This window comes from Idiotropiscis lumnitzeri, chromosome 9, assembly GCF_059441095.1.
Source record: "Idiotropiscis lumnitzeri isolate Australia: NSW breed Sydney's pygmy pipehorse chromosome 9, RoL_Ilum_1.0, whole genome shotgun sequence".
Classification (NCBI taxonomy): domain Eukaryota; kingdom Metazoa; phylum Chordata; class Actinopteri; order Syngnathiformes; family Syngnathidae; genus Idiotropiscis; species Idiotropiscis lumnitzeri.
Genome location: NC_142399.1, coordinates 10,647,122 through 10,660,106, shown reverse-complemented (window position 1 = coordinate 10,660,106; position 12,985 = coordinate 10,647,122). Strand labels below are relative to the sequence as shown.

At 42.2% G+C, this 12,985-nt stretch overlaps 1 protein-coding gene across 2 annotated transcripts in view; it reads right to left on the bottom strand.

The window, feature by feature from the left end:
* Nucleotides 1-12,985, bottom strand: part of bicc1 (BicC family RNA binding protein 1) — a 54,210-nt gene that overhangs the window by 32,950 nt on the left and 8,275 nt on the right. For both annotated transcript variants that reach the window (XM_088305084.1, XM_088305086.1), the window contains exon 2: nucleotides 6,705-6,751. In XM_088305084.1, the coding sequence (XP_088161210.1) occupies nucleotides 6,705-6,751 (47 nt within the window). The remainder of the gene's footprint in view (nucleotides 1-6,704; nucleotides 6,752-12,985) is intronic.

Genomic DNA, 12,985 nt, shown 5'->3' with positions numbered 1-12,985 from the left:
ATTACACTACACTAATATCAAAATTATCGATATCTGGATCGACCAACTCACCACTAGCATGTGGCATTATTTCCGTTTTGAAGCGATTGGATCAAGCTGCACATCTGTGAACATTACAACTGTTGTCATCTAATAGCAACAAAAATAAAAACTGAACGTAATCAGCATCTCTTGTGAAAGACGAGGCTGATGTTACATACTGCCAGACTGGAGTAAATGCAACACAGAACTTAGTTTTGGCGTGATAATGTGGAATGAAAAAAAGAATCCGGAAGAATTTCTTTTTTTCCCCTGCTAACAAACAAACAGCATCTAACAGTAAAAACAACCACGTTTCCTGAAATATATTGTGGAATTATTACAAAGCAGAATTCCTTTTTGATGAGCCATTGTATTTGAAATCATTGTCCGACTGATTCCAAAATAAAATAAATGAGGGTGATGTGTCAAAAATAAACATTTCTCCGTTAATGCAGTGCTACAAAATCTCCTGGCAGCCACAAGTGTTGCAGTAAAAGCATCGGTGCCGAACATTTGGGTCTGGAAAAAAAAAAAAAAAAAACACTGGCCTGAGGCCCAAGCCACTAATTTGCAACATTGCTGTTGTCTGTTGCATGTCAAGCAGGATTCTAAATAAATACCTCTGTAGCTAAATAAAGCTTTTCATCATTAAATGAAGCCACCGGCCATGCGCTCAAAATTGGAATGTAGCCGCATTCTCCCCGCTCGTGCACATCTTTCTTTTCGCCAACCCTCTGTAACAATGACAGATGGAGTGTGCCCTGAAGTGTGACATTTAATACCAAAAGAAATTAACTCCCTTGGTAATTTATAAGACAACCTGAATACATTTGTAAACAGCCCAATATGATGCATGCTGGAATCTGTTAGTAGCAAGTGTTTGATGTTTTTTTTTTGTTTTTTGTTTTTTTAAAATCAGACTAATTTATTTGCTCGGGATGTACAATTACCAATTCTTATTTCAATGTATCGGGTTCTCGTGAAGGCCGCCGATACCAACAACCGATACAATCTGATATAGAGTAAGTTCATTTTGTCAGTGTTTAGAGCTAAACTGCAATGGTTGAGACGTCGGTGAAACAGAAAGAAGAAAAAAAGATTATTTGATATTTGATTTGATAGTACTGTAGTGGCAAGTACTCAATAATAAATACTCGTACTGGTATAAAAAATGGTATCAAACATGTATATTTGACAAAAATACAGTGGGACAAATGGGTTGGAATTCGAAAAATAATAAGTGTGCAAAAACAATCACACAAATTACACTTGCAATCAAAAATCCAATTTAATGAAACTGGATTTAAATATTGGTAAAGATGCTAGATGTACGACTAAAGATGAGAAGTGCGGCAACTAGTGATGGGTAAATGAAGCTTCAAATCAGCTTCATGAACCAGTTGTAGTATTTTTGGACTCCTGTAGATGGCACTCTCTGTTCAGCATTGGGCTGAAAGCACACTGACTTGTATATTTCAAAACCTTTATTTAAACCAACAGTGCTGTCTCGAGGACTCAGAAATACAACAACTGGTTCATGAAGCAAATTTGAAGCTTCATTGTCCCATCACTAGCGGCAACAAAACGCAATAGAGGAGAGAACATGTTTGCCTCACAACCGTGAGGTTCTGGGTTCGAATCTCAACTCCGGCCTTCCTGTGTTAGGTTTGCACTTTCTCCCCTTGCTTGAGAGAGTTTTCCACTAGGGACGTCCCCCCCCACATTCCAAAAGCATGCACATTTGGGTCACTGAAGACTCTCAATTGTCCAGAACGTGTGAACGGCTGCTCGTCCACGTCTTTCTGGGTCCTGCGATTGGCTGCCGACGTGTTCAGGATGTCAAGCTCACGGTTCAAATCTCGCCTCTGACCCTTTTGTTTATATCTTTTCCCGCGCTTGCGTCCGTTTGGGTACACCTTGTCCAACATTAGCCGAGATAATGCCAGTTGACCCGCGATTTTAAAGAGGACCAAAGAAAATAGACGAATGGCGGGCAAGGCACAAATAAACCGTATAAAGAATTTCAAAGGACGCGACGGCTCCGATTACTTTCCCAAAGTCTTCGAGCTCCCCGCGCTAAGCTTCACCAGGGATGTCTTTAAAAAAGGACCTTGTTCAGAGAGCGGGAGAGACATTTCCTGTTCGGCGTTGCTGTTCTTGGCGGCGGCGTGCAGATGGGACTGATTTCTGACAAGACCACACACTGTTTTAACGGGTAGACGCCGTTTATTTTTGATGAAAGGACAACTCTCCCAACGCACAAATTCCTCTACCTATTCCTTTAACGCTTCACCTTTCTCTGCCGACGCCCCTTTGCGGAATGCACAAATAGAAAACGGCGCCGCTGATCGGTTCCATCACGCAGCCTTGACATGATGATTGGCTCCTACAGGTTTCCAGCTGCTGTGCAAGCAAAATCAAACAAGGAAGAAAAAAAAAAACTCCAGGCCTGGAAGGCAGCACATGTGTCCGACACACACGTGACTGTGCACGTGCACGTCGGTATGCGTGCGCGTATTGTATCGCTGCAGCAATCAACATGGCAGAGGCATGTTTCCTCCTGGCTCGCACTGCGATGGTGCAGCTGTTGTTTCAGCTGGAATGTGTGTGTGTGCGTGTGTGTGGCAGTGGGACATTGAGGACTGTCGGGGGTGTAAAGACGGCGTGAGCAGACCTCGAGGCGGCATCACTATAAAAAAAACGATGCAAGATTCGAGACAAGAAACTTTTTCAACGTTCCTTTGGGTAATTCAGTGGTTCCACTGCCAATTAAACACCAATCGAATTTTCTCACGGAACATTAAATGCTGTTCCGTAGAAATGGGAAGGACGTAAAGGACATGCCTGACTGATACAATGTTATTACGTGTGAATTACAAACCTCTTCATCCTCTCATGTTCTGTTATTGCAATATATATATATATATATATATATACACATATATATACACTACCATCTGTCCAACAACAAGTTCCAAAGTCCTTACAGGTGAGCTGTATTCCGTTTAGTAGCAAAACAAGTTAACACGTCTCATTGGACCGCGCGGGGGTACCTAATGATGTAGCCGTTGTGCGCAGACTGTATGTCTGCCCACTAAAAGGAACAAGAATAAGTTATCTTGAGATTTGGCACTCCAACATCAGGTCTGGCCTTGTTGGCAGAACCGCCAAGTGTCGGGATGGAGAAGTGGAAAAGGGTTCAGGGCCGAAGTGGTCAAGGCTCACTTCAAATTCCCTCCAAGCTTGTGTCCAGAAGCTCTGCGCTCGATTTCGTGTCGTGGTTATTGACTACGAGCCGCAGAACTTTTCACGCCACGTGCCATCGTTTCACACTCTTCGGAGGCGCTAGGCCTCTGACGTCAAGACTTGTCACTGCGGGGACTTTGTTTGATTTCACTGCTGTGTTTCCTGCGCTACGGCTACTCCTTCAAGAACCAGCTTAAGGTTCATTTACTAGCACACACTTTTGTACACTAGTAAGACAATTCAGCACAACTGTAGAATATCTAGGGCACACAAATAGAATTTTCAACTATTGTATGATGTTTTGAAAAACTTCTATGCAAACTTTGGCATACGAGTAGAAAAATGACTAGTACTAATGAGGCAAAAGCATGCACTAGTTGACACCTGTGCATTGTTGGTACTTTGAGTGACGTGCTAGATGTTAACTAGTAGAATTTTACAATGCCACTGAGTGGTACTAAAGGCACACACAGTTATCAATGAGTGCTGAGCTAGTAACGTGCTGTAGATGCCTTACTAGTGCCAAAGAAGCAAGCGTCGAGCACTCGTAGAATAACCGTGTCTTCCTAGTAATGTTTTCAAAACTGCCTTGCACTATTTTATGGCATTTCTGCGCACTAGTAGGACTAGATTGTTACTAGTGAGGCAAAACTGTGCACTAGTTGACAGCTGTGCACTAGTAGTACTACTAGCAAAGTCCTAGATGTTAACTAGTAACATTCTTTAATGACACAAGCGCACTAGTAAGCAGACAGTCGCCGCAAGTACACAATTTCTGCCTCACTAGTAACATTGAGTTGTCCAACTAGTATGCCAAAAAGCACGCTAGTAGATGACTATTAAGCTAGGAAGACAATTCAGCACACTAGTAGAACAATTAGGGCATACGTAGAACAATTAGGGCATACGAAGTAGAATGCTTGCGTTGGCAAGTTTTGTCCCACTAATTTATGACATATTTGCACACTAGTAGGATAGAGTTGACATAATTAGTAGTTACTAAATCTTATTAATAAGGCAAAACTACTGGTTGGCATTTTGGTGCTACTTGTAGGGTCCAGGAGGCTACTAGTGCATGACACGTCTTCCAATTTGGCCTAGTGGTGTGACTAGTCCAGCACAAAAGTTTGCTAATAAGGTTTAATTGCGCACTAGTAGGTCAAATGTGGCACTAATAGTGGGGAAAAAAAGTTACTCATAAAATTCCAGTGTTGTGTCCGAGTCATGGTAGCGGTCGCGCTGAATTGTGGGCAAAGTGCGTACTCATTTTGAGCCGCAAAACAAGGATCGCTTGAATAAACGTCTTTGCATAATGCTCGACATCTTGATGAGGTTTTCTGCCGCACTGGACTCAAAGGAAGTCCAGCAGACTGTGAGTAAGAGCTCGAAACCGGGCCTGGGGACAAAGTGTGGGGGTGGAATTATTATTTTTATGATTTTTATTTTTATTTATTTTTTTGTGCAGCTTTCGTCCGTTTCTACCTCCGACTCTTCCGGCAAGTGTGTTACTTTCACAAAAAGTCCAGCGTGCGTCGTAGCTAGCATGTGATTCATTAGCCGAGCCTGGCATGGGCGTGCTGGGCCAAGGCAGGAAGTGGTCAAACTAACCGCTTCCATTTTTCATCCGCTTCAAGGTATCGCACACACGCGCTCCATTCATTTTCGCTCAACAATAGCATCGCGCAGTCCAAACCCGCGTTTATTTTCCAGCCTGGAACGGGGCACGGACACGGCTCACGCTATCTGAAGGGCAATTACCCACAATTGGTGTACTTGAATGAAAACATGGTCTTTTGCGGTCTTCCAACTCAAACAGACTGGCGTTAATTTCAAACTGACGGTTTCACCTTGAGCCCTGACTACCATGCTGAGGTCTTGAGACCTTGAGGGGCAAAGTTGACACACCTCCAGGCAGACTCTCGCCTAATGGCTTTGCGGCACGCTTACAATATTTCAACTTGGAAGTAGGAGAGGTGGAGAGACGCCTACCAGTGTAGCGTACGAGTCAAAATTCCATTCAGAGGACTGTTTTGCATTATTGTCATTCCAAATGTGCATGAGGAACTGTTTCATCCCAAACTTAAAAGAGACACAGAAAACTATTGTGAAAAAGTTAATTCACTGGAGCTCATGGAGCTTTTGAGAATGCCATCATTTCATTTTGAGCAAAATTGTAGAAACAAGACACGATTGATTAAGTTGTCCATTTGTCCTCCCTGGAAATGAAATCTTTGGCCTGAGCTTGCCATGTCCAAACCAGTGCTCGTTATAGCGCAGGTAATTCTCCACCAATGTTTATCACTTTTTCACGGATAATTTCACTAAGTCAAGTCAAGGTCTCGATTCAAGTAGTACATTATTCCAGTAACAAAAATCCTCCCACAAAAAAAAGCCAAACACAAGGCCACAGTTAATCCTTACGAGGTCCAGTGAAATTTGCTGACGTCTCACGGCTAGTTCAACTCCGCAAGTCTTGTAATGACTTTAAAGCCGCATCAATACTGAAAATTCAAACAAATCTCCGAGCTCGTGCTGAGATGGTGCAATGGATACCAACGCATTTCAGTGGACCGGAAAACTTGCGGTTAAAATTTTATTGCGCACAAATCCTTTCCCTTTCGCTACCAAGCCTCGTTTTCAACCAATCTTCTTTAAACCTTCAACTGCGATCCCAGCCTTGTGAATTGTGAATGGAATCCAATCCGAGACACTTGAGCTAAATGCCAGTAACACTGGTGGCAATTTCCAACCAGTAGCAATCATTACTGGTTTTAAATGACCAAGAACCACTTAAAGGTTTCCGAACAGTTTTTCAACCATTGAAAGTATTGAAAGTAACAGAGGCAGCGCAGTTTCTGAAAACTATACTGAAGACTCCAAATTGTCCGTAGGTGTGAATGGTGAGGGTTTTTAGAGAGCCAAGTATTTTTTGAGGTAGCCCCTAGTGTAGAAACTTTGACAACCACAGTGCTAAAATCAAAGCACATTGTTCACTGATAAAACAAGATACTCTGAGTCGTACAAAGATAAACGACTTGCTGACTTAAAATATTCACATAATCAAAAGTTTCGGAACATTAACTAAATCACAGCCAAAGTCAATGAGGCAGAGGTGGCTATCATCAAGCCTCGCCGTTGAAATGGCCGCACGTGTTTTCAATGTTGACAACACAAAACGTGTACTCTGTGTTCTGTTACATAAGTCTGAAAAAGGCCCGCTGTTGTGTCAGCTGCGTTACCGGGATCAGAGCGCGGCGGCCCACAGCGGTTCAACGTCAGTGTCAGTTCCACGGCTTTATGTTTTGTTTGGATTTGTAATCAGGAACAACTGGACAGAGCACCTGATATTTGTACGTCAACTTGCCAGAAAAGACACTCGGTAGGCAACAACAAAACGAAGATAATCAAGCAAACAACCAAGTGTGGACAGCACTCACCTTCTGAAAGAAATCCTCCCCGCCGTTGACTCTCCCCTCTGAGGCAGCTACAGTGAAACAGAGAAGAATAACAAAGATCATGTAAGTCATGGCCAGAGTGACCTCTCCGCTCCTCTCGCTTTAAGATCGTCTCTTCATATGGCAGCATTTTAGTTGATCTCACTTTCTTGCTTATGTTACCGCTCATTTCCAGGAATGGTATTAAAGTCATGCTTTGTAATCCAAAAGATTGGAAAACAATCCCGTGTGACTAATTGAGGGATGAAGGGCAATCATTGTTATTGCAGAATACAGAAGCCAGGAATAGTGTCATTAATATAACGTTTGGGTTAATTGTCGTTCAATTTCACTCTTTGTCACATTCCGAGGCACAATTCTGGGAATATCTTGGAAAAAGCAGTTTAGCAAAGAATATGAACCACATAAAAAGGCCCCAATGCAAACAAAAATCAAAATTTACAAGAGCTGGGCGCTTGAAAGGCTTATTTCCGAGCATGAAATAGAATACGGAGGAACTCCCTCGGCCGGTTCTGTAAGTTGAACTGCAGCTGGTTGTTAATAAATGTGAACCACGCAAGCTTTTTTTTTTTTTTTTTTTGTAAAACTAAAACTGACGAAATATAACTTAAGGCCAGTATATTGTGAGGCTTCAGGCATTACACGTTATTAAGCCGTCTCATCAAAGCCTTGTATGGGATGATTGGGTTTAATATATACAGACGCCTTGCCAAATACGTTCAGGAAATGTATCGGAAATGACAACATCTGCCATTGTATCTTTGTTTTAGTTACCTAGCTACAGCCGTTTTCTACCGTGCTAGCTGGAAAAAATTACTTTAGCATGATTCAACATTGAATAAAAATAAACTGAACAGTAATGGTTTTTAATTTGCCATTTACATGAAATGGACAAAAATGTTTAGCTTCACGTCCGTGTCTAAGCGGGCAAAGAGTTAGCTAGCTAGCTAGCTTAGAGAATTCATCAAGAACTTCACGATTGCTACTGCCATGTGACTGATTGAAAAGAACGCATTGTCCTTCAAAGCTTGAAGGAACACATATTTAAAACAACTGATAGCCACCATTAAATTTCGGCTTCGTTCATACAAAAACTGAGTTCAATGTATTTAAAGAAATCTCAAGGCTGACTTTAGCATTTTACTTGGACTTGACTTTTCCATATTATGTCATCAAGGTGCCTAATCTAAGTATTGAATGATTCTTGCCATGGTAAATAAACTCAATAAATGTATTCAAAAGACAAGATCAACAACAGAGAAGATTTTTCTTAAAACGTTTTAGCTGCACCAACAAAGTTAAACCATGAAAATGAATTCACATATTTACATGAATTGTCCACTGGTAAGACAAAAAAAAACACGTCCTTTGTGTAACACTTTAGCTAGCACAAAGTCAACTTGCAAGCTAGCAAAGAGAAGAATCCATCAACACTGTGACATATTCGCTGTTGCCATGAGAACAATGATTGAGATGAAACACTTGGACCAGTCTAACTAATTGAACACAGCAAATTGCGCTTCAAAACTTACAGGAGTGCATCTTTAAAACAAGCATCAAATTCCGGCTACGTGTGATTTCAATTCGAGCTTCAGCTGATGCAACAAGAAGCAACCCGTGCAATTAATCAGTCGTTAAATATGACACATGCACTCTGATTCTGATGAAGTACCGCTCTGATACGTCTACTCGACTTGGAAAAACGACGAGCGCTAGTTGAAGACGGAGGGGCCCAAAACACCAACGCGAACGAGGCTTGTCGTCGCTCCAACACATCTGCAAGTCTTCCAGACCGTGGCAGCTCTGCTGATGCAAAATACATATCTGTCCTCCGAGGAGAATTCTCATGTTTCGCTATCATTTGAACAGGAAGTTTTAATGACGCCTTTTAACCAACGTTGCCTGAGATGGATCGGTTGCCGTCTGTCGGAATCTGGGTCAGGAGCATCCGCGGATGTCAATGTGGGTAGATGAACCAAAAATAATAAATAAATAAAAATCCCCAGACATTAAGTTATTAACACTGATATTTTCAATGCCTATGCAGAATGTGAGAGGCCAACTGAAAAAAACAAAAAAGAAAACGCAGACGTTGTGGCATTTGCCGTTGCACACCTACGTTACACTTTCACACAACAACCCGAGCACTTTATGATCACGCCGAGACCATTTTGCTTCAGCTACATTTCAGAGCTGAGTCAAGCCAAGCTAATTCTCAGCCCAACATAGCACTCGTAACAGATGGTGTCTGGATCATTACAGAAAAAGTACAAAAGGGAACACTGCTGGCTGTTGTGTGGACAGACACTTAAACAGGCGATTTCAGAAGCTTGTATAACTCTTTCATTCTCTAAAATAATTTTAAAAAAAAGTTTAGGGTTAAGAAACCAAGGTGGTTTAACAGAATCTGTCTCACACCAAGATTGACTAATGACTGGACATAAAGTACATCTCAACAAATGTCATAGACAGACAGATTAGAGACATCGGGGCTGCAGACTGCCGGCAACTTTGGAGAAAACACGAGCAAAAACCTCAACCGGGCTGAAAAGGGAAACATTCTGTCGACAGATCCATGGCATGTAAACCAGCCGTGGGAGAAGCCAGACCTGAGACGAGAAGATTAGGACACCCGCTGGGGCAGACCCCATCGCGGCAGCGTTTACGACACTTACACCAAACCTGCATCGGCTGACATGCTTTCACTTCAAAAAGGGAATATCGCAATTTATGTGGCGTCACGCTGAAAAAATGCAAAGTGGCTTGTAATTTGATTAACAGAGAGAAAAATAACTTGGGAGTTTTTCTTCTTTGAGTGGCCTTTTAGTTCACCGCAAGAATTTGTAACAACAATGATGCCTTTGCTTGACACGTCTGCCTTTTATAGGCCTGCAACAACTTCATTAATAGTCTGACAATGATCTCCGGCATAAATCGACAAGAAGGACTGCAGGTATCTCGTGTTCAGGCCCATAACACCATGATTGATAGTCTGACATCAATCTCTTTTTTCAACCCACGATATTCTCTTATAAAGGCAAACGACAATTTCCTGTATAGGCCTGTAACCATATCCTGTAACGTGTAACAACATCTTCTTCAGACCTACACCACAGCACTCTTGAATAGGCCACAATCTCCTGCGCAGGACTACCAAGAAATCATATCCTGTTAAGACGTAGGCGATAATGCGGCCGGGCCTTCAGCCAAATCCATCGAAAGGCTTCAACACACCAATCCAACATCGTAAAGTTGATACACGCCGTCTGTTTGGTGTAGTGCGGCACGTCGTAAAGTCGGAGACATTGTTGAGGCGTCTGGGGGGGGGTGTTCGGCTGATTCAACCTGTAGAATCGGGTCAGGCTGTCAGGAAAATGAGCACTGTCATTGGCTGTTTGCTCGCAAATCAGTGCAAGACAGAAGTGACAGAAGCATTGACTTCTATAAGTCTGAAAAACAAAATTCCGTCAATATATTCAAATTTCTGAATCTAAATATAGGTCCAAAGCATTCGCCAATGGAGTTCTACAACAATTTCAGATCTCGCGCGATATACATATTCAATCCTGAAGAAAAAAATGACAGGAACAGTGGAATCCAGATGAAAATAACCGAAGACCAATTTCTGTTCTGATTATTCTACACCAGGGGTGCTCAAGTCCTTTGCTCAAGAGACCGTATCCTGCTCATCTACAAGCTTTGCTGAATGCTGACAATGATCCTGATCATTTGTTGGATGAAAACAACAACAACAAAAAAATAAACTTGGGCACCCCTGATCTACACCTGACTGGTTCCATGCCATTGTTTGAGAACGCAATCATGAGTTTATGTCACCGCATTTGCAAAGCAACATTGCTACCGCTCCTCCACTTAGACAGAAAAGAGTGCAAGTCTTCAGCCCGCCAACCAAAATTACATGTCTTTGGGGAGACACACAGACTGACTTCTGCAGAGCACGTCCTTTGTTTCAGTATAATTTCGGCATTTTCTTGGAGAGATCGTTACTTCTGTTATGACTTTAAAATAGAGCGTTTTCGTTTGGAGCTCGAGTTACACGGGGACGTGGACGACATTTGTCTCTGCCCAATGACAACGGGTGGCGCTTGGGAGGTGTAAAACGATGAAAAATTGTTGACGAACGGCATGTCTTTAGGGCTGATTTGCACCATTGTGGAAGAGTCTGGACATTGTACTGTTGGAAAAAAAAACTTATTTTTTTTATTTTTCAATGGCACCATCGTAAAGACCGTGATCTCTCATGGTTTTCTTCATGAAGCTATTAAGTCAACAAAGTGGGCAGTAGTTTCTCAGAACAACACCCTTCAACTGTCATAAACCATAAAAAGTAAAGCAGCAAGATGCATTCTTTGACATCAGCTCAGGAATGTGCCGAAAGTTTACAAGTGTTCTTCACCGACAGTTTGAAGATGTTTGAGAAATCGAGTATAAGTCTTAAGTCGTCTTGTCATTTTGCGGCAACGACAACAATTACTGAATTGTATCCATCACGAGTCCATCTGTCACAGAACGTACGGACGTGATGAGCAGCAGAGGAAAGGCATGAAGGACTAAACACTGACAGATGACACCCGAGTCTGTTCCCCATTATTTCACGGACAGAGACTAAATCCGGGAGATTCCACTGTTATGACACGGGCGGAATGTAAACAGTGTTGATTTCCACCATTGTGGCTACGATCCACGCGCAACAATCAAGCAAACAATACCTTCTAACTTCATCCAGAAGCCTTGGATGTTTTTTTTTTCCCGGTGGATTCTTACACTCGGTTACGAGTTCAGCTTTTGATGGAAGGGTGAAATTCAGGTTGAGAGAAGGCCAAACGGAGCCAAAAATACTCCAGAACATTCGTCACAGTTGTGATGTAAATAAGCGTCCATTCATTTCAACCACCTTACACCATTCAAAAAGTTAGAAACTGCAGAGAACTTCTCAAGTATGTATCTTGCATCGTGCTAGAGTCTGTTATTGATGCCAATGTAATCATCATAATCACCTGTTGTTTATTTTATATTTATCATCAACTATAACTATTAACTCTTCATGAAAAAAAGGGGGAAATTATTGGCTGTTGTGTGGACAGACACTTAAAGAGGCAATTTCAGAAGCTCAAAAGGCACGCACAGACGCTCTAACAAAGAAGACCATTACAATTTCTTGGGGTATTATCCGGTCTCTGGTTAGTAACAAAATTTAAAAATGCGGAATTGGAATTGTGTTGTTGTTTGAAGTGCTGAAATCTGCAACCACCGGCGTCAATGTTATAGTTCCCATCGGGTCATCAAAAAAGTTGAGCAGCAATCGATGTTTTAATTAATTGTAAATGCCACAAAATATACATTAAATCGGTAACATTTCATTTTTGGCAATACTCCACCATGATTAAGTCATGTTAGTAATGCACATGCGTTCATGAATACGGGACGTTTCTTTGGTTTCTAGGGCTGTCACTATCAAACCTTTTTAGAATCGAGTATCCTGGCGATTAATCGACTAATTACTTGGGTAATTGCACCCTTTTTTATATTTTTGTTCACCCAAATAATCACGTCACTTTACACTCACACTCAATTGCTGCTTAGCGATATGCCGATGGGGCAAGCAATGCTAAGCTAAGTTAGTTGGAGAAGCGACAAGTCCAGATATCAAGCCTGATTTCTTTTCTCGCCTCCTCCCGCATCATCGCTCATTAATGATGCCAAGCGATTACACAAGGCAGCACATTCCTGGTGCCTGGTATCTCCAGCCCAGTATCAGGTCCCATGCCGAGCGAAGGGAGGGCGCCTCGCTTGGACACGGCTGCTGTGTAAACATGACATTGTTGGGAAATCGCCGTTAATCATATTAGAACCACCGCCGCTGTATTCTTCTCAAGTCTACTTGGCTCACTCAACTGTTTCTACTGATACTGTCAAGTATTTCCAATCAGACACTGCCCTTGCAGAACTAAACCGAAAATACAATCAAGGTCAAGCAAATCAGATTGCATTTTTCTGCACTGAAGTGGAGATGGACAGAAATAGATGCAAAAGAATTTGAAATAAATCTCTCTAATCAGGCAAGGGGATGAAATGCAGCTCGCAGTCGGTGCTGAGTGATCAGAGCGACAACAAGAAAGCAAAACCAGAGCGGCTCCAAAAGGCAAACACCGAAAGCTCGTGAATGGGGAGTGGTTAGTGTGCAGAGTGGCATTTATGTGTATGGAAGTCAGGGGTGCCCGCCGCCCACCTCTGCCCCCCCC